The sequence below is a fragment of the Pseudonaja textilis genome, unplaced genomic scaffold (genome assembly GCF_049901715.1).
Source record: "Pseudonaja textilis isolate UNSWEBS1 unplaced genomic scaffold, rPseTex1.2 PTEXSCF34, whole genome shotgun sequence".
Taxonomy (NCBI): Eukaryota; Metazoa; Chordata; class Lepidosauria; order Squamata; family Elapidae; genus Pseudonaja; species Pseudonaja textilis.
In genome coordinates this window covers 25355-47690 of record NW_028262892.1, presented here as the reverse complement: position 1 = coordinate 47690, position 22336 = coordinate 25355, and the positions used below count along the sequence as shown (strand labels likewise).

The 22336-nt window shown below is 43.9% G+C and overlaps 1 protein-coding gene and 1 pseudogene across 1 annotated transcript in view; both read right to left on the bottom strand.

Moving 5' to 3' along the window:
- Window positions 1-490: 490 nt before the first annotated feature.
- The window catches only part of LOC148123630 (uncharacterized), a 36922-nt gene continuing 15076 nt past the window's right edge, over window positions 491-22336 (bottom strand). Inside the window, 8 exon segments of the mRNA XM_087919169.1 lie at window positions 491-1964; window positions 1966-4105; window positions 6263-6392; window positions 8298-8365; window positions 8482-8596; window positions 21129-21196; window positions 21313-21427; window positions 21683-22297. Of these exon segments, the coding sequence (XP_087775295.1) occupies window positions 1934-1964; window positions 1966-4105; window positions 6263-6392; window positions 8298-8365; window positions 8482-8596; window positions 21129-21196; window positions 21313-21427; window positions 21683-22096 (3081 nt within the window). The 5' untranslated portion in view covers window positions 22097-22297 and the 3' untranslated portion in view covers window positions 491-1933.
- Window positions 15650-16577, bottom strand: LOC148123631 (uncharacterized; annotated as a pseudogene).

Genomic DNA, 22336 nt, shown 5'->3' with positions numbered 1-22336 from the left:
CCCAAGATCACAGCAGAGCCTTGGAGGATTCCTCTTGATCCTCACTTCAGCAAATGCTCCAACTGGCACAATTCTAGGATAGATTAATGGGCGATGTCTGGGTGACCCCCCCATTAATTTTAAAGAGGGTCTTTAAAAGGTCTGCTCCAGCTCAGAATACTTTGCTAACAATGTTTCTCTTGAAGGATTGTTTTTAATAACTGTTAATTCTATAATGCTGAAGAACATTCAATTTTTTATTTCTAACTTAAAGCAGGGATTTAATCTGGTTGCCACCCTGACAAAGAACATTTCAGGTGTGGCTTGTTTTTTCATAATAAGCCCGTTTGCATCTGGGAACATTAAAGATCTTTGTGGAATAGCTAAAAAAAGGCAGTGGCTTTACAAAGTGAAAATCGTGACTATTTGTTTGAACAAGAAATGCAAATTCTGGAAGAGAAAAAATATTTCAGCAACAAAACTGATAGAGCATTTTTAAATCAGTAAAAAATTGAAGTTTCAATTTGGCATTTTATTAAAAACATCTTTAACTCATATAGATTTTTTTAGTAGGTAAACAAACTAGCAGATGGCATGAATCATTTTTAGGGCCCAACACAAAATTCACCTAATTTTAGACAAAAATCTACTGATAACATTTTGGGCTTCCAATTTGATGAGATGGGAGTTGCTGGAGAGAGATTTTAATTCACTTCTGGATCCACTATTGAATTGCAAGATTTTTCTTTTCTTTTTAAAGACACCCCCCACCCTCCCCAGACATAGCTTTCTCCTTTTGTCTATCTAGGAATTGACGGAGCCCTGGTGCCTGAAGTCCTAAGCCCAATGCAAGTTCTTGGGGGATGGCACCCTTACCCGCATATTGGGCTCAAGCAGGAGATCCTATACTATTTCAGGATCTATTGATATTCCTATAGGATCACTTTCAGACAAGTGACTTATCAAAGTCTCTTTTTTAAAACGTCCATTGATGAAGCAACTGCAATGTCTGAAGAAAAGCTGTTCCAATGGTTAATTGTCTTCACTTTAAGGAAGATTCTCATTAATTCGAGGTTGCTTCTCTCCTTGATTATTTTACATGCATTATTTCTTGTCCTGCCCTCTGGTGTTTTGGAAAATAAATTGCCCCCCACCTCTTTGTGGCAGCCTCTCAAGTACTGGAATACTGCTATCATGTCACTCTTAATCCTTCTTTTCTGCAGACTAGCCACACCCAAATCCTGAAAATGTTCATGTGTTATAGTCTTCAGGCTGTTAATCGTCTTAGCTGTTCTTCTTTGCACTTTCTCCAAAATCTAAACATCTCTTTTGTAATGTGATGATCAAATCTGGATGCAGTATTCCAGGTGTGGCCTTACTGAGGCTTTATAAAACAGTACTAATACTTCACGTGATTTTGATTCAATACATCTGTTTATATAATCAAGGATTATATTAGCTTATTATTTTGGCTGCTGCCACACATATAGGTAACTGATGTTTAACTGATCATCCATTCGGACTACCAAGGTCCCTCTCACAGTTACTGTTTTTGAGCCAGGTTTCCTGTAATGTTTTTCTTGCCCAGGTGTAAAATTTACTTTTCTCCACATTAAGTTTCATTTTGTTGGATTCAACCTTCTCTTATTTGGATCAGAGAGACACAATATACATACACGTACAAAATTATAGAGACATGATAGGTAGGCGGTTAGAATGCAGTACTACAGGCTAATTGTCCACAGCTGAGAGTTCGATCCTGACCGATTCATGGTTGATTCACCTTTTGAGGTTGCTAAAATGAGGACCCAGATTGTCGGCAACCATAATGCTCAGGAAGTGTGGTAAAGCATTGTGGAATGGTATATAAGTTTAAGTGGAATTGGCTGTTGCTATAGTTTCTCCCAAGCATGGATCCTTTTATGAGAAAATGACCACTCAGAGCAAAACTCTTTCAACATTCCATGCATTTATATGGCTTCTTCCGTGTGGATCATCTTATGAGAAATAAGATTACGTTTTTGAGCAAAGGTCTTTCCACACTCCATGCATTTATATGGCTTCTCCCCTGTGTGGGTTCTTTTATGGGAAATAAGATTACCTCTTTCAGCAAAGGTCTTTCCACATTCCATGCATTTAAATGGCTTCTCTCCTGAGTGGATCTTTTTGTGTCTTCTAAGACCACTGCCATGAGTAAACATCTTTCCACACTCCATGCATTTATACGGCTTCTCCCCTGTGTGGATCATTTTATGGGAAATAAGACTAAATCTTCGAGCAAAAGTCTTTCCACACTCCATACATTTATACGGTTTCTCTCCTGAGTGGATCATTTTGTGTCGTCTAAGTCCACTGCCATGACTAAACGTCTTTCCGCACTCCATGCATTTATACGGCTTCTCTCCTGTATGGATCATCTTATGGGAAATAAGATTACCTCTTTCAGCAAAAGTCTTTCCACACTCCATGCATTTAAATGGTTTCTCTCCAGTGTGGAGTGTTTTGTGGCTTCTAAGACCACTGCTCCGGGCAAAGTTCTTCCCACACTCCATGCATTTAAATGGTTTCTCTCCTGTGTGGAGCATTTTGTGGCTTCTAAGGTCACTGCTCCGAGCAAAGTTCTTCCCACACTCCATGCATTTATATGGTTTCTCTCCTGAGTGGATCTTTTTGTGGCTTGTAAGTCCACTGCGGTCAGTAAACGTCTTTCCACACTCCATGCATTTATACGGCTTCTCTCCTGTGTGGATCTTTTTGTGGATAGTAAGTCTACTGCTCAGAGCAAAGGTCTTTCCACATTCCATGCATTTAAATGGTTTCTCTCCTGTGTGGATTTTTTTGTGAATAGTAAGTCTACTGCTCAGAGCAAAGGTCTTTCCACACTCTATGCATTTAAATGGTTTCTCTCCTGTGTGGATCTTTTTGTGGATAGTAAGTCTACTTCTCAGAGCAAAGGTCTTTCCACAATCCATGCATTTGTATGGTTTTTCTCCTGAGTGGATCATTTTGTGTCTTTTAAGTCCACTGCCATGAGTAAATGTCTTTCCACACTCCATACATTTATACGGCTTCTCTCCTGTGTGGATCATCAGATGGGAAATAAGATTACCTCTTAAAACAAAGGTCTTTCCACATTCCATACATTTAAATGGTTTCTCTCCTGTGTGGATCTTTTTGTGGATAATAAGTCTACTGCTCAGAGCAAAGGTCTTTCCACACTCTACGCATTTAAATGGTTTCTCTCCTGTGTGGAGCTTTTTGTGGATGGTAAGTCTTCTACTATAAGCAAAGGTCTTTCCACACTCCATGCATTTATATGGCTTCTCCTCTGTGTGGATGATCTTATGGGAAATAAGATTACGTTTTTCACTGAAGGTCTTTCCACACTCCATACATCTATACGACTTCTCTCCTTTGTGGATCATCTTATGGGAAATAAGATTACGTTTTTCACCAAAGGTCTTTCCACACTCCATGCATTTATATGGTTTTTTCCCTGTGTGAATTCTTTCATGGGAAGTAAGTGTACTTCTATGAGCAAAGGTCTTTCCACACTCTATGCATTTATATGGTTTCGCTCCCGAGTGGATCCTTTTATGGGAAACAAGATTACTGCTATGAGCAAACATCTTTCCACACTCTATACATTTATATGGTTTCTCTCCTGAATGGATCCTTTTATGGATAGTAAGTTGCGTGCTTGTTCTAAAACATTTTCCACATTCTGAACATTTATAAGGCTTCTCTTTTGTGTCAATCACTTTCTGAGCTGTAAGGAAGTTATTCCCAAGAGAGAGAATGAATGTCCCATTGTAATTTTGTCCGTTGTATCTTCTTATAGCATCTTCTCCTTTGTTTTGGGTTAAATAGTGTTCATTTACTTGTACTTTACCTTTGAATAGCTTCACACTTTTTCCAGTATATTTTTTCCTTATTTTCTCTTCTTGGGCAAGAAAGTCTTGTATTGGAGCATCAGTGTAAGATGAGCTCTCCTGATTCCAATTCTTTGACTGGTTTCTCTCATGGCTTTCGAATTCCATTCGAATTCCAAAGTTCTCTGTTCCATCTTTAGCATTGATCACTTGGGACAGTTCAGAGGAATCTTGACTCTCCTGCCCATTATTACCTTAAAAGCAAAAGGGAAATGAAAATGACAGTGAGGTTAGAGAAAAAGATCAAAGTGTAGAAAGTCAAGTGAATTTCCTTCTGAATTTCTCCAAAATTCTATTAGGTTATATGTTTACATGTCTGCAGTGGTGTGATGTAAACATGATCGTTTCTATATTCATGAGTCATGAAAGCTTTGAAAATATCTAGAAAACATATCTTTCTTTACAATTTTCTATATATATATATATATATATATATATATGCAAATCTCACTCAGAATCAGTTTTGAGTTAAGGAATAGAATAGAATAACAGAGTTGGAAGGGAGGTTGAAGGTCTTCTAGTCCAAACCCCTCCTTAGGCAGGAAACCTACGCCACTTCAGACAAATCGTTATCCAACATCTTAAAATCTTCCAGTGTTGGAGCATTCACCTTATGGAGGCAAGTTGTTCCATTGATTGTTCTAACTGTCAGGAAATTTCTCCTTAGTCCTAAGTTGCTTCTCTCCTTGATTAGTTTCCACCCATTGCTTCTTGTCCTATCTTCATGTGCTTTGGAGAATAGCTTGACTCCCTCTTCTTTGTGGCAGCCCTAGATATCGGAACATTGCTATCATGTCTCCCCTAGTCTTTCTTTTCATTAAACTAGACATACTCAATTCCAGTAATCTTTCTGTTTTAGTCTCCAGTCTGCTAATCATCATTGTTGCTCTTCTTTGCCCTCTTTCTAGAGTCTCAAGATCTTTTTTACATCTGGCAACCAAAACTGGATGCAATATTCCAAGTGTGGTCTTATCAAGGCCTTATAAAGTGGTACTAACACTTCTTTTGTCTTGAATCATAATAATCAGGGAAACATCTATAAAGGAATTTGGAGAAAACTTAAGATTTATTGGAGCGCTGCAATACTTTAGGCTTCTGTTCTCTTAAGGACTGAGGACTGCACGAGATCCAGAGCAAAAGTCTTTTAAAATGAAGAGGCCTTCCCTCTCTTTGAAAAGCATTTTGCCCTGGATCTCATGCAGGCCTTGGTTAGCAGAGAACAAGAGGCCTAAAGCACTATAGTACAAGATCACGTGAGATCAGTAGTGCTAAATTTCCCACTACTGATCTTATGTGTCTCTCACTACTTTAGGCCTCTTTTTTCTACAAATGCACTGAAGTCGATGGCTTGCCACATTGTTGCAAGGTACCATATTTTTCAAACTATAAGACACACCTAGGTTTAGAGAAGGAAAACAAGAAAAAAATAGGTTTGGGCCTTGGCGCGTCCCATTTTTGCCCTCCCCGGCATCCAGGTGCATTCTACATGCCAAAACACGGGCCCATTTTTGGCCTCCCAAACCCTTTGTGTGGACCCATTTCTGGCCTGCAGAGTGCTTCTGGATGGCTGGGGGCAAAAACGGAGCACATGGAGGGTTTGAGAGCCCAAAAAGAGGCACGTATTCGCTCTATAAGACGCACAGACATTTCCACCCAATTTTTTGGGGGGAAAAGTGTCTTATAGTCTGAAAAATATGGTAAGTCATGGCGGGATAGGGTGGGAGAATAGGTAGGGTGAACGTTGCAGCAACTCTGCTGTCATTCATAAGTGTAAACGATGGCCGTGGTGCTGCAACACTCATAATTTCAGGACTGGGTCTCCAGTACTTGGGGGAGGGCTGGTCGTAACTTAGAATGGTCGCTAAGTGAACTGTTGTAACTTGGAGGTTGCCTGTACTCTACAATCGGGTGGGATTCAAAAATCCCAGCAACCGGTTCGTTGCCCGGTTGCTGGGTAGGCATGGCCACGGTGGGCGTGGCCTCCTGGAACTTCTTGTTTCCGGCTTCCAGTGGATTGGGAGAATGCTCTTCCATGGCCTAGGGGTGAAAGTTCTGTTCTCACACAATTTGGGGAGATTTCAGAAGACAAATGACAACATACTCGTCTCATACGACCTCCAGAAGACACATAAAAGCCCACCTCTTTCTTTTCAGCCTCCACAGAGAAGTTCAAATAGAAATAGGACAATACAATAAGAAATGGCATAGAAAGCATCTAAGCAAAGAGACATTGGAGCATGACAAGGCCAGATCCTTTCCTTCTCCCTCCCAGGAGACAATATCTGATCAGTGGTTTTTAAATAAAAAAAACCATAATCTTTCTTCTTGATTGGGGACCAGAAAACTCTTACCCAGAGAGACCACGTTCCTATGGTTTTCAAGCATGACTTCCCAATGCAGTGCTTTCTGGTCAGGATCCAGCTGAGACCATTCCTCTTCAGAGAAATACACAGCCACCTCCTCGAAGGACACAAGACCCTCCTGGACATGGAAAAAAGAACAGAACAGGAGGATTCGCAAAATCTGTTCATCTTCATCATTGATTTAGACAAGAGGATAGAAGGGGAACTCTTCAAATTTGCAGACCAGATTGACAGGAATACCAACATTCCAGAAGATAAGCTCAGAGATACAGAAGGATTGACAGATTGGGCCCCATCTAACAAAACAAAATCAACAGTGAGAAATGTAAGGTTCTACATTTAGGAAAGAAAAACCAAATGCACTGGCATAGAATAGGTGATACCTGGCTCAACAGTAGTAAGTGCAACAGGGATTTTGGAGTCCTAGTGGACAACCAGTTAAATGTGAGTCAGCACTATGCTTCAGTTGCCCCAAAAAACCCTCAACAGAATCATAGGCTACTTTAAGAGGGATAGAATCAAGATGACATGAAGTGTTAGTACCACTTTATAATGCCTTGGTAAGACCACACTTGGAATATTGCATCCAGTTTTGTTTGCCAGATGTAAAAAAAGATCTTTAGACTCTTTAGAAAGAGGACAGAGAAGAGCAATAAAACCTATTAGTGGTCTGGAGGCTAAAACATATAAAGAACAGTTGCTGGAACTGGGTATGTCTAGTTTCATGAAAAGAAGGCCTAAGGCGTGACATGATAGCAGTGTTCCAAGAAGCAATGGATGGAAACTATTCAGAGAGAACCAACCTTACAACTAAAGAGAAATTTCCTGACAGTGAGAACAATTAATCAGGGGAATGACTTGGCTCCAGAAATTGTGGATGCTCCAATACTGGAGGTTTTTATGAAGAAACTGGACAGTCATTTATCTGAAACATTATAGGGTTTCTTGTCTGAACAGGGAATTGGACTAGGACAGTGGTCGCCAACCAGTGGGCTGGGGACCACTGGTGGTCCGTGAGAAAATTTTGGTGGTCCGCAATGTACCCTTCAAAGCACCCGCTGGCCCCCACCCTTCGACTGACCACAAACCTTGAGTAGACCACGCAAGCCGGAACTGGAAGGTAAGACCAATGCGGGGTGGGGGAAAAGGAGGGAAATCCACTCCAGGGTGGCTTGCTGACATTGGTGGGAAAGACGGTCCCATGTTCCAGAACTGCAGTAGTCATAGGACTGGCCCTTTGTTCATCCCAGAGCAGCTCCTCCAGTCCATGGCAGGCTGGTGCACCCGGGTCAAGGAGCAGTTGCTTCGGGATGACCAAAGGGCCACTCCTGTGACTATTGCAGCTCTGGAATATGGGACTGACTTTCCTACCAATGTCAGCAAGACACTGTCAGTCAAAATTCATATTAGTGGTCCACGGGATTTAAAATTATGTGTTTGAAATCCAAAAGGTTGGAGACCCCTGGACTAGACCTCAAGATACCTATCAACTCTGTTATTCTGTTCCATTGTTCCCAAATCAGAAATATACATTAAGTTAAATGGCTGTGCGTCACACAAGTCCTAATTTTAGGTGAGAAAATGGGCAAATCTGAAAATTGCTTTCACTGAAGAAATATCTGGGGAAGTTTTATCAGGTTATAAATAAGGCTTTTAAAAAATGGTAATGTGGCAGTGTATTTATTTTTATTAGCCTTTCAAAATTCTGAGTCAAAGAAAAAAAGGGGGGGGGGATCTTTAGCAGTTCCTGCAACTGTGATAGGTTTATTCCTACTTCTTGAAAGACTTTTCAAAATATTACTTCTTGTAAATTCCAAGTTGGAGGAGTACCTAGCAGAACAAGATAACCAGAGGAAGGTAGGCTGGCCGACAGAAACTTGAACCTGCTATAGTAGTCTCCATGTTGTGGAAGAATACGAAAATAACCCAGGACAAAGAAGGGGGGGAAACAGAAGGATCGAGCCCTCTGCACACCAGTTTCACTTCCTGAGGGGAGAATAGAAATATCTTTTCCCTTTCTTACTTGATTTGGAGGTTCAACCGCTGTTTGATCACCGTCATAAGAACCAGAAAGCTTCATTCTTTGTTTCTCTGTAAGGAATAAATAATTTCAAAATGTATAATTTACAAAATAGGAGGAGCCATTCTATAGGAGAGAAGAGAGAGGGAAGGGAAGACAGATAGGTAATTGGAGGATCTTCCATTACCTCCTGACGTGTCGTGATTTGGATCTTCCCAAGGGATCCTCCCGAAAAATAGCTCCTGAGGGGGATTTGATGGATTCTTCTTTCCCTCAGGATTTCTGATCTCCACAGTGCAGCACTTCAAATAGGAGGAAGAAAGAAGCAGAAATAATGTACATCACATGACACAAAGCAGATTCTTGTATTCAGAACACAACCTCAAGGCCCCCAATATCCATCCGTGTGGCTGAATGAGAAAACAATGGAACAATAGCAATAAGACTTATACTGCTTTACAGTCTTCTCTAAGCGGCTTACAGACTCAGCATATTGTCCCCAACAATTTGGGTTCTCATTTTACCCATTTCAGAAGGATGGAAGGTTGAGTCAACCTTGAGCCTAGCTGGATTTGAACTGCCAAACTGTAGGCAGCTGGCTGCAGAGGTAGCTTGTAGTACTGCACTCTAACCACTGCGCCACAGAGGCTCCTACAAGAACAGGTGAATTGACACATATTATAAGCCTGGGAGAAGTTTGGGAAGGAGGTGTGAAGCATTCAAACACTATTTATTCCCTTCCAAGCTCCCTAAAATCTCTCACCTGCCACTGAAGAGGCTCCTTCTGCTCCTCGGCCTGGCTCAGCAGGAAGCCTTCCGCCAGGGCCACCGCCTGGGAGCTGGTCTCTGCTCCACACTCCCGCACCCAGTCCTCTATCTCTGGAGGCAGAAGGAACAGGAGATGCTCCAGAACCACCAGATCCAGCATCTGGGCTTTGCTGTGCTTTCCTGGTCTCAGCCATCGCCTGCACAAATCATGGAGTTGGCTGCAAAGCTCTCGGGGACCCTCAGACTCCCGGTATTGGATGGAGGTCCAGGGCGGAACTTCTGAAGGGAGGATGATTCCCTCCTGCAGAACCTTCTGCCCGGTTCTGGTCCAGCTCTCCCCACAGTTCCCAGGCTGAAGAACTATGGGGCCTTTTCCACTCCCCTCTTTGGCCAAAGGGGGTATCTCCATCCTTTCTCTCTCTGGCGGAGCAGCTCCAAAGGGCTCCAGGGACTCTGGGGGGGGGGTCTCCAAGGGCCTCTTCATTTACAGGACCATATCTGGGGCCGCAGGATGGATCCCTGCCAGTTCTTCCTCTGTCTTCCTTCCTTCTTTCCCTCACAGAGGAAATCCTGGCTTGCAAAGGCTGCCGAGGGCTCCGAGGTTCTGGATCTGGGAGGGAGAGAAAAACCAAAGCCCAGTATCAGAAAAGGGGATTCAGCCCCTGGACCCACTTCCCCCAACCTGCCCCGAGCTCCAAGTGGCTCCTCCCAGCACAAGGCCCATCCCATCCCACAGCAGGGCTAGGAAGGAGGCAGATGTAGAGCCCCCCATCCGCTTCTCTCCCCTTCCGGAGACAGGATCGGGCCCTTGGGGATCCTAATGCGAATCCTAACTCCTCCTCCTCCTCCTCCCCCCATGACCCTCTCTCCTCTCCTGCTGGGCCTCCGCCAGGCTCCCCCCCATTCGCATGCAGAGATCGGCTGGGGAGCATGGAACGCGGGAAGAGCCCCCTCCCTCTCCCGGGTCACATCTGAATGTCCCCGTCCCCCCCCGGACTCTCCCGCATCCTCACCGTCGCCTGCGGAGCCCCAGGTGTTGAAGAAAACGAGTACGGAGTCCTAGAGAGGCAAGGCTCAGTGATATCACTTCCTTCGCCGCTGCCTCTCCAAAGGCAGCCATGACGTTCGCCCTCCAGTAGCCTGGAGTTCCCTTCCCTTGGCGGAGGGCGCCACCTGGTGGATTTCGGGAAAGAGCCAGGGTGGTAGAAAGAGGAGCGGACGGGAGGGGGAAGGGAGAGTGCCGGGATGATGGGCTTGGGAGTAGCGGGAAAGGCATGGTTCCCTGTCAAAGGCTTCGAGTCTGTGCTTCTTTCCCCCTTTTATATGAACCCAAATTCCTCGAAGGAGGTTTTCGTCTTTCTTCTGTGGCTTTTCTAGAGCAGTTTGGTTATTTCTTATCTAGAAAGTGCAACTCCACCTCCGCCTCTTTCATTAGGTCCCCTTCTATATTTATTTAGAGGAGAGAAGAGAGAGAAATTTTCTTTCTTGCAGCCCCTGAGATATTGGAAGATGCCACCATGTCTCCCCTCGTCCTTCTTTTCCTCAGACCAGACACACCGTTTTTTAAAATATCTTTTAGCCTCCATCTTGGTTGCTCTTCTCTGCACTTTTTCTAGAGTCTGAAGATCTTCTATACTTATTTATTTATTATACAAAACACAAAGAAAAATAGGAAATTAAAGGAAGGAGAAAGAGAGGAAAAGAAAGTGAGGTACAAGAGGAGAAAAAAGATGTTTTCTTCTTTTTAGTACAGTGCAAGATTTTTTTAAAAAAGAAACCATTCCAGCCTGACAATTCAATCTAATGGACAAAAGCAAAGACATTTTGGGTCTTTTTCTTTTGAACCCTTTAAATGTGAAAATATCCCCATTTAATGGCTGGAGGAGAAAAGCGCACAAAGGTCCCAAACACCCCGTTGTGGTCGAGTAAGGGCGGGCTCCCGGCTGAGGAGACCTGCGCTCTGATTGGTTGCTGTAGGTGGAAAGGGGGCGTTTCCCTTTTCTCCCGCCTTTTTCTTCTATGGGCTGTTTGAGATTTACCTCAGGATGTTCCTGTCTTCGAAGTCTGCTGCGAATGTTAAATACATTTATATTGATATAAAAGTACAAGTTTGTGTCCGTGTCTCCCGCTTCCTTTGGGCAGCAGCTGCGCAATTCCCCCCGCATTAAATCTCCTCGGTTGCACCTGCCAGTCGTGGGTTCCTATTTTTACCCCATGAAAGTGTCGGAAGGAAAATCAGGTCCAGGTCCAAGAAGGGAAGAAAATGGAGGCTGCTTACGGAAGGAGGTTGATTGACGGGCAGAACCGAGAACAGCCTGCAGTTAGAACAGAACAGAGCTGGAAGGGACCCGGGTGGTCATCTAGTCCAGCCCCCTGCTCAGGCAGGAGAACCTCCAGCATTCCAGACAAGAGGCTGCCCGGTCTCTTCTTCAGGGCCTCTAGTGACGAAACGCCCACAACTTCTGGTGGCCAGGAGTCCCACCGGCTGATTGTCCTCCCTGTCAGGAAGTTTCACTCCAGTTCTCCGTCGCTTCTTCTCTCCCCGGAGAGTCTCCACCCGTTGCTTCTCGTCTTCCGGGGCTTCGGAGGGGAGCTTGCCCCCCCCTCTCCTCTGGGGCAGCCCCCAAATCCTCTCCTGGGGCAGCAGGGTGAAGGGGCAGCTTTTTGGGGTGGGTGCTGCATTTTTTTCCCCTCTGAGAGTCTCTGGAGTGAAACAGGAATAAAAAGGAGCCGTTCTGGGACGCTTCCTGCTCCAGGGCCGAAAGAGGCGGAGATTCCTGGGGGGAAAAGCTTCCAACGTGTTTTACTTTAGGTATATTTTGTTTCTCTGTAGAAAAAAAGTATATAGTTTCTTATACCGCTTGAGATGGTGGCCAGATAACAGATGAACAGAGTTGGGAGGGATCCCGGAGGTCATCTAGTCCAACCCCTGTCGGAGTTCTCCGAGGAAAGGAGCGGGAAGCGGAGGAGAAACGCCCCAAACTTCACTCCATTCGGGGCCGCTTTGCGAGGAAATGGGGGGCCCTCCTGACCCACAGAAGGAAAGAAAGGGGGTGTGTGTTGGTGTTGGTGGTGATACCGGAAGGAACCGCTTCGTCCAGACGTTCCAAACAAGGGAGACTCGGGTTTCAAGGAGGGGAATCGCCTTTTACTTCCCCGAAACGAAGCGGCGCCTCTCTCTGGTTTAGCCGAGGGTTTTCCGGGGCTTCCCTGCTGCTTCGGGTATGTCTGTGGGTGACCCCAGACTTTCTCTCGCTGCCTCTCCCCCTGCTCCCATTGTCATCCAGTGCAGCAGCACTTCCCACGGCGGAATGTACGCATGAAATGAACACGTGTGCGTGAGAGAGAGAGAGGGAGAGAGAAGTCCGTTTCTCGGACTTTTGAGCTGGGAGGGGCCAGAACGAGCTGAAGCACCAATAGGAATTCTCTCTGCTTTTGCGTCATCGGTTTCTAGGCAGAGTCCTTTGTGACTTCACTTGAAGGAGGGATAGTTCCGCGCAGAAAGAGAAAGTGAAAGTGGGAGGGGGGATCCCTTCAGTCTTGGGGGGGCTGCAGCTCAAGTGGGGTTCAGGGCAGGCTCTGAGGGGACTCTCCCCTTTCTTTCCTCTCTTCACAATTCTCAGCTAGACTTTTCTGTGTGCATGGAGGGGTGGACTTTATGTCCGCTTAGGTTCCCAAACCGCCCTCGGGGCCTGGTCCTCCTCTCAAAGGGGCCTCGGGGGAGGGGGAGGGTCCCTGAAATGGGGACTGCGGGGAAGGTCCTTTGTCCTTCGGCTGAGAATTGGAGAGGGGGGCCCCGAGGATGAGCTCAGACGGAGAACCTCCCTGAATTCTGGGCCTGGGCCGGAAGAGAAGGGAGGATCGAGGGTCTTGGCTGGGCTCTGGGTGGGGGGAAGTTCCGCTTGCGACCCTTCCTGGAAGGGAAGACCCCCCTCCTTACCGGAGGTCCCCTTCCCCCCTTCGCTTCCGGGGATCCGGGCCAGCGCCCCCACTAGAAGAATCAAGGGGAGCCCAGCAAAAGCCATGGATGCTGCCCCACAAGCGCCCCCAAAGAGAGAGGAGAAGGATGCGGACGCTCCCAGCTCCAGAGACGGAATGGGGGTGGGTCTGGATGGGGGAGGAGTTTTCCTCCAACTTCGGAAGAGGGAGTGTCCAGAAAGAGCAGGAGGACCAATGGGAATCCCTTGTTGTAGTGTCATCGGTCTCCGGGCAGAGTCTCCCTTGACTTCAGTGGATGGAGGAGATAGTTTGGCGCAGAGAAGAAACTCGAGTCGGTTATTCAATCCAAAGACGCCTTTTCACTCCTCAAAATAATATTCTGTCTTTTAAGTCAACTTTCTAAGCAAATTGCAGCAAGAAATTAAAAGGGATCCCCGACAAATTCAGTCCCCTCCCCAAATTCAGGGGCTTCCCAAGAAGGGATCTGAGCTCCCCTCTAGCTTGACTTTCAAAGCCTCAAATTTGAGATTCAGAAGAAAAAGTGAAATTTCTGAAGCTGCCAAAATTCTTCTTATATATTTTGGCGGCATTTGTGGATTCCGGTCTGAAAATGCCTCAGCTTCCCCCTTTCGCTTTCCGCCTCCTTCCTCTTTGAACGGAAGAAACTTTGGGGGATCTGAAGCAATTCGGGGTTTGAAGACTCTCTTGCCCTCCACCCCAAGTCTCGCCTGGGGGTCCCAGCCCCTTCCTCCTCCCCCAGCATCCGTGAGTCCCTCCCAGCCCCTCCTTCCTGGGCGTCTCCTCCCCACCTTCGCTTCCAGGGATCCCCGACAGCGCCGTCCCCATCAACAGCTGGACCCCAGCAGAGCCCATGTGTGATGCCCCACCAGCGTCGTCCCCCCAGGAATGGGGAGACCTGGATGTTTCCTGCCCCAGAAGCGGAATTGGTGGCTCTGGACTGGGTGGGAGATGAGGAGTTTGGAGAGTGAAGTTTCCTCCTCCCGACTTGTGGGTCGCTTTCCGGAAGTTTCGGTCCCAGTCTGGGTAGCATCTTCAGCAGAGTGGAGGGGAAAGGGTTAAAAAAAAAGCTTCCTTCTCTCAAAGTCAGCATGAAGTAGCCAGAAGAAGCAGGACCAATCAGAACTCCCCGTTATGCAGCATCATCAGTCTCCAGGCAGGGTCTCTCTTGCTTTCACCCATTGCAGGAGAGTTCCAAGCTGAGACAGAATCCCAGTTTCAATGACAACGTCACACCTTCCTTTGGGTTCCACCTTCACCTTGTTTCTTCCTCGTGCTTTGAGCATCTGTGCAAAGGCATCTGAGGTTTCTACATCTCCTGTTTTGTGACCGAGTTCCCCATTTTTCCTCCGATTTGGTGGATTCCCCTGAGATTTGTTTCGAGTCAGCTTCCAAAACTTCCTCTCTCTCTCATACTTTCAAGCTCAGAATGAGGGGGTCAGGGATTTAGAGGGGGGCTCTTGGGGAAAGGGTAGGGCGTGGCAATGAGGACTGAGGAGATAAGGCAGATCCCAAGATTATAGCAGAGCCTTGGACGAGATCCCTCTTAATCCCGTCTTCAGCTAAAATTCTTAGATGGATTAACCCACCCAAGAAGGGCCTTAAAAGGTTTGCTCCAGCTCAGAGTACTTTGCTAACAATCTTTCTTTCTGTTGAGGGATTATTTTTAATAGCACCAAATTCTATAATGCTTAAACCAGCAATCTAATAGGATTGCCACCCAGACAAAGAACAACATTTCAGGTGTAGGTTGTTGTTTTTCATAATAAGACCATTTGCACATTAAAGATCTTTGTGGAATAGCTAAAACAAAGGCAGTGGCCTTACAAAGTGAAAATCGTGACTCTTTATTTGAACAAGAAAATTCTGGATGAGGAAAAATATTTCAGCAAGAAAATGGATGGAACATTTTTAAACCAGTGGAAATTGAAGTTTCAATGTGATATTTTATTGAACACATCCTCAATTCATATAGATTACTTTTAGTAGGTAAACAGACTATCAGATGGCATGAATCATTTTTATGGCCCAACACAAAATTCACCTAATTTTAGACAAAAATCTACTGATAACATTTTGGGCTTCCAATTTGATGAGATGGGAGTTGCTGGAGAGAGATTTTAATTCACTTCTGGATCTACTAGTGAATCGGTAGATTGTTTTTTAGATGCACTTCTTTCCGCTTTCTCCAAAGTCTAAAGACATTTTTTCATTTTGCTGGATTCAACCTTGTCTCATTTGGATCAGAAAGGCACAATATGCATACACATAAAAATCTATAGAGCCATAGTGGGTCAGTGGTTAGAATACAGTACTACAGGCTAATTGCCCACAGCCAGGAGTTTAATCCTGACCAGCTCATGGTTGATTCAGCCTTTCATCCTTCTGAAGTCACTAAAATGAGGACCCACGAGTGGTATATAAATCTAAAGTGGAATTGCTATTGCTATATACTTTCTCCGAGCATGGATCATTTTACGAGAAATAAGATGACCATTCTGAACAAAACTCTTTCCACATTCCATGTATTTAAATGGCTCCTCTCCTGTGTGGCTTCTTTTACGGGGAAAAAGAGTGGATCTTTTTGTGGCTTCTAAGGCTACTGCTCTGAGTAAATGTCTTTCCGCACTTCATGCATTTATATGGCTTCTCCCCTGTGTGGGTTCTTTTATGGGAAATAAGATTACCTTTTTGAGCAAAGGTCTTTCCACATTCCATGCATTTAAATGGCTTCTCTCCTGAGTGGATCTTTTTGTGTTTTCTAAGACCACTGCCATGAGTAAACATCTTTCCACACTCCATGCATTTATACGGCTTCTCCCCTGTGTGGATCATTTTATGGGAAATAAGACTAATTCTTCGAGCAAAAGTCTTTCCACACTCCATACATTTATACGGTTTCTCTCCTGAGTGGATCATTTTGTGTCGTCTAAGTACACTGCCATGACTAAACGTCTTTCCGCACTCCATGCATTTATACGGCTTCTCTCCTGTATGGATCATCTTATGGGTAATAAGATTACCTCTTTCAGCAAAAGTCTTTCCACACTCCATGCATTTAAATGGTTTCTCTCCAGTGTGGAGTGTTTTGTGGCTTCTAAGGCGACTGCTCCGGGCAAAAGTCTTCCCACACTCCATGCATTTAAATGGTTTCTCTCCTGTGTGGAGCATTTTGTGGTTTCTAAGCTCACTGTTCCGAGCAAAGTTCTTCCCACACTCCATGCATTTATATGGTTTCTCTCCTGAGTGGATCTTTTTGTGGCTTCTAAGTCCACTGCGATCAGTAAACATCTTTCCACACTCCATGCATTTATAGGGTTTCTCTCCTGTGTGGATCTTTTCGTGGATGGTACGTGTACTGCTCAGAGCAAAGGTCTTTCCACACTCCGTGCATTTATCTGGTTTCTCCCCTGAGTGGATTTTTTTGTGAATAGTAAGTCTACTGCTCAGAGCAAAGGTCTTTCCACACTCTATGCATTTAAATGGTTTCTCTCCTGTGTGGAGCATTTTGTGGTTTCTAAGCTCACTGCTCCGAGCAAAGTTCTTCCCACACTCCATGCATTTATATGGTTTCTCTCCTGAGTGGATCTTTTTGTGGATAGTAAGTCCACTGCCATGAGTAAATGTCTTTCCACACTCCATACATTTATACGGCTTCTCTCCTGTGTGGATCCTTTTATGGGAAGTAAGATTACTGCTATGAGCAAAGGTCTTTCCACACTCTATGCATTCATATGGTTTCTCCCCTGTGTGGATCCTTTTATGGATAGTAAGTTGCCTGTTTGTTCTAAAACATTTTCCACATTCTAAACATCTATAAAGCTTTTCTTTTGTGTCAATCACTTTTTGAGATGTAAGGAACTTATTCCCAAGAGAAAGAAAGAACATCCCATTAGAATTCTCTCCATTGTGTCTTGTTATAGCATCTTCTCCTTTGTTTTGGGTTAAATAGTGTTCATTTACTTGTACTTTAGCTTTGATTAGCTTCACACTTTTTCCAGTATATTTTGTCCTTTTTTTCTCTTCTTGGGCAAGAAAGTCTTGCATCGGAGCATCAGTGGAAGATGAGCTTTCCTGATTCCAATTCTTTGACTGGTTTCTCTTGTTGCTTTCGAATTCGATTTGAATTCCAAACTTCTCTGTTCCATCTTTAGCACTGATCACTTGGGACAGTTCAGAGGAATCTTGATTCTCCTGCCCATTATTCTCTTCAAAGCAAAAGGAAAATGAAAATGTTAGAGAAAAAAGTAAAAAGTCACATTAATTTCCTTCTGAATTTCTCTGAAATTCCATTAGGTTGTATGTTTGCATGCCTATAGTGGTGTGATATAGACATGATGATTGCCATTTTCATGAGTCAAGAAAGCTTTGAAAATAGCTAGAAAACATCTTTTTCTTTAAAATTATCTGTAGATATTCAAATCTCACTCAGAATCAGTTTTCAGTTAAGAAATAGAATAGAAGGGACCTTGGAGGTCTTCAACCCCCTGCTTAGACAGGAAACCTACACCACTTCAGACAAATGGTTATCCAACATCTTCTTAAAAATTTTCAGTGGGAGCATTCACACCTTCTGGAGGCAAGTTGTTCCACTGATTAATTGTACTAACTGCCAGGAAATTTCTCCTTAGTTCTAACTTGCTTCTCTCCTTGATGAGTTTACATGATTACTTCCTGATTGGAGACTAGAAAACACTTACCCAGAGAGACCACGTTCCTATGGTTTTCAAGCATGACTTCCGAATGCAGCGCTTTCTGGTCAGGATCCAGCTGAGACCATTCCTCCTCAGAGAAATACACAGCCACCTCCTCGAAGGACACAAGATTCTCCTGAACACGGGAAAAAGAACACAACAGCAGGATTTGAAAGATCTGTTCATCTTCATCATTGATTTAGACAAGAGGATAGAAGGGGAACTCATCAAATTTGCAGAGAAGACCAAATTGATAGGAATACCAACACTCCAGAAGATAAGCTCGAGATATAGAAGGATAGACAGATTGGGCCCCATCTAACAAAAGAAAAACCAGAATATTCATCTTAATCAAAGCAATCCTGCCCAATAAGGAAAGTTGTAAATTGCTCCAAAAATCTAAGTCTTTCTTAGTTTGTTGGAGAAGTTTATCATAATTGTTTTCTTTTAACGATTTGCTTTGTGGAGTTAGCCAAATTCCTAAGTATTTAATTTTTTTTGTCACTTGTATTCCCATTGTTGTCTCTAGCTCTTTATTCTGGTCTCCTGTTAAATTTTTAGTCATTAATTTTGTTTTTCCCCTGTTTATTTTAAATCCCGCAACTTCTCCAAATCGTTCTAGTTCTTCTAATAAGTTGTGTCCTTTTTCTATGGGCTCCTCCAGAAAAAAAACCAAATCATCTGCGAAAGCCTGTACTTTATATTCTTCTGATTTGATCCTCAAACCACTAATTCTCAAATTTTGCCTAATGTACGTCAGAAGAGATTCTAGAGCGAATATGAAAAGCAGAGGGGAGAGAGGGCAACCCTGTCTTACCCCTTTTTCTATTTTTATCGGGCCAGTTTGTTCCCCATTTATTAGAATGTTTGCCTGTTGAGTGTGGTAAATTGTAGTGATGACATTTTCAAATCTGGTGCCAAGATTCATATTATATATTTTTTGAATTAAGAAATGCCAATTTAAGTTGTCGAATGCTTTCTCAGCATCCAAGAACATAAATGCAAATTGTTTTTCCGGGTGGGCTTCATAGTATTCTGAAATGTCTATCACTGTTCTTAAATTATTCTTAATTTGTCGAAATGGGAGAAATCCGTTTTGATCTTCATGGATATAAGTATTTAAAACCTGTTTTAATCTATTGGCTATTATAGAAGAGAATAATTTATAATCTGCATTCAGGAGCGAAATTGGTCTATAATTATTAATAAGTCTGTGGTCAAGGTCCTCCTTCGGGATCAGCGAAATTAAGGCTCCCCTCCACGAGTCCGGCATCTTGGCTGCTAACAGTACCTCATTAAATACATCCAGCATCAGTGGTCCAATTTGTTCTATGATAATTTTGTAAAGTTCTACCGGTATCCCGTCTGGTCCTGGTGCTTTATTGTTACTTTGCTTCTCTATTGCTGACTTCAGTTCGGACCATGTTATATTTTGGTTTAATAATTCTATCTCTTCCTCTCCAATTGCTTTGTCGTTCGCTTCCTCCAGGTATTTCATTATTTTATCCTCAGAGACTTCTTCTTTTTTGTATAATTTCCCAAAGTAATTAGAAGTGATCTCTTTTTTCTTCTCTATCTCCTCTTGCATATTGCCCCCCCTCATCCATTAATTGGTGTATCAATCTTTTTTCTTTCTTTTTCTTAAGTTTGTGGGCTAACCATCTCCCTGGCTTGTTTGCATGCTCAAAGTAGATTTGTTTAGTCATTTTCAGACTAATCTCCAATTTTTCTTGTTCCAGTAAATTTAGTTTATGTTTAGTTGTTAATAACTGGTTCTGTATTCTTTGGTTTTTGGGGTTCTTTTGTAATTGGGTTTCTAAATCCTTAATTTCTTGTTGTAAGTTACTTTGTTGGGCATACTTTCTTTTATTTCTCATAGCATTATACTTTGTAGCTGTGTTGTCGTTGATTTTTTAAAAAGTAAAACTAATAAAGTTTATTAAAAAAAAAAAAAAAAAGAAAAACCAAATGCACTGAGATCTTGGAGTCCTAGTGGACAACGACTTTAATGAGAGTCAGCACTATGCTTCAGTTGCCCAGAAAAAAAACCCAACAGAACCATAGGCTGCATTAAGAGGGATAGAATCAAGATAACATGAAGTGTTACTACCACTTTATAATGTTTGGGTAAGACCACACTTGGAATATTGCATTCAATTTTGATTGCCAGATGTAAAAAAACATCTTGAGACTCTAGAAAGAGTGCAGAGAAGAGCAACAACAATTATTATAAACTAGACGCTCGGCTAAAACATATAAAGAGTGATTGCTAGAATTAGGCATGTCTAGTTTCATGAAAAGGAGGACTCGGGAGACACGATAGCAGAGTTCCAAGAAGCAACAGATGGAAACTATTCAAGGAGAGAACCAACCTACAAGTCAAGAGAAATTTCCTGACAGTGAGAACAATTAATCAGTGGAATGACTTCCCTCCAGGAATTGTGGGTGCTCCAACACTGGAGGTGTTTATGAAGAAATTGGACAGCCATTTATGGAAAATGTTATAGGGCTTCCTGACTGAGAAGGGGGTTGGACTAGAAGACCTCCAAGATCCCTACCAACTCCGTTATTCCATTCCATTGTTCCCAAAGCTAAGATATGCACTAAGTTAAATGGCTGTGCGTCACACAAGTTCTAAATTTAGGTGAGAAAATGGGCAAATCTGAAAACTGATTTCACTAGAGACATATTTGGGGAAGTTTTGTCAAGTTCATTGATTCTGCAAAGCCTTCAGTGCCTTTCAGCAAAGTAATCCAACTTCTGAATCAACTGATCTATCGCTCTGTCTATCATTGATTGATCTACTAGTCTGAGCCATTGACTGAAAGGAAGAAAGCAAAGAAGAATAAATTCCCCGGGAAAGTCATTTCTCAGCCTTTGCAAAGCGGGAATGTTTGATCTCCTAATGGAGATATAAATCAGAGGATTGGAAGTTATTTTGTAGCCCAAAGTAACATGATTACATGCTCAACACAGCCACTCCTTTTGGATTTTAATAATCTGGTTTATTTTTTAATACAATTTGCAATTTTTGAACTACAGGTTGTAAATGAGGGTTTTTAAAAGTGGAAATGGAGCAATGTATTTATTTTTCATTAGCCTTGCACAATCCCGAGTCAAAGAATTATGCCCCCCTAAAAAGGAGGGGGGGGGTCTCTAGCAGTTCCTGCCACTGTGAAAAAGAAATTGCTTCTTGTAAACTACAAGTTGGAGGAGAACCTAGCAGAACAAGATAAGCAGAGGAAGCTATGCTGGCCAACAGTAACTTGAACCTGCTATCCTGCTCTCCATGTTGTAGAAGAACACAAAAATAATCCAGGCCAAACGAGGGGGGAAACAGAAGGAGAGAGCACTATGCATACCCGCCTCACTTGCTGAAGGGAGAATAGAAATCTAATATCATTCCCTTTCTTACTTGATTTGGAGGTTTAACCGCTGTTTCATTTCCCTCATAAAAATCAGAAAGCTTCATTCTTTGTTTCTCTGTAAGGAATAAATAATTTCAAAATGTATAATTAACAAAATAGGAGGAAGTGTTCTATAGGAGAGAAGAGAGAGGGAAGGTAAGACAGATGGGGAATCGGAGGATCTTCCATTACCTCCTGAGGTGTCCTGACTTGGATCTTCCCAAGGGATCCTCCTGAAAATTGGCTCCTGAGGGGGATTTGATGGATTCTTCTTTCCCTCAGGATCTCTGATCTCCACAGTACAGCACTTCAAATAAGAGGAAGAAAGAAAAAAGCAGAATTAATGTACATCACCAGAAATAAAGTGGATTCTAATACTTGGAACACCTCAAAGCCCCCAATATCCATCCATGTGGCTGTGTGAGAAAACAATGGAACAATGTCCCACCAGAACTGGAGAATTGCCATGAATTATGAACGTGGGAGAAGTTTGGGAAGGAGGGGTGAAGCATTCAAGCACTCCCTCTCTTTATTCCCTTCCAAGCTCCCTAAAGTCTCCCACCTGCCGCTGGAGTTGCTCCTTCTGCTCCTCTGCCTGGCTCAGGAGAAAGCCTTCCGCCAGGGCCACCGCCTGGGAGCTGCTCTCTGCTCCACACTCCCGCACCCAGCCCTCCATCTCTGGAGGCAGGAGAGCCAGGAGCCGCTCCAAAACCACCAGGTCCAGCATCTGGGCTTTGCTGTGCTTTTCTGGGCTCAGCCATCGCCTGCACAAATCATGGAGTCGGCTGCAAATTCCTCGGGGACCCTCAGCCTCTCGGTATTGGATGGAGGTCCAGGGCGGAACTTCTGAAGGGAGGATGGTTCCCTCCTGTAGGACCTTCTGCCCGGTTCTGGTCCAGCTTTCCCCACATCTCCCAGACTGAAGAGCCACAGGGCCTTTTCCGCTCCCTTCCTTGGCCAAAGGGGGTATCTCCATCCTTCCTCTCTCCGGCAGAGCAGCTCCATAGGGCTTCAGGGACTCTGGGGGGTCTCCAGGGGCCTCTTCCTTCTTGGGACCATTTCTGGGGCTGCAGGATGGATCCTTGCCGGTCCTTCCGCTCTCTTCCTTCCTTCCCTGCTTCCCCCGCAGGGCAAATCCTGGCTTGCAATGGCAGCCAATGGTGCACAGGTTCTGGATCTGGGAGGAAGACAAAAACCAACACCCAGGATCACAGTT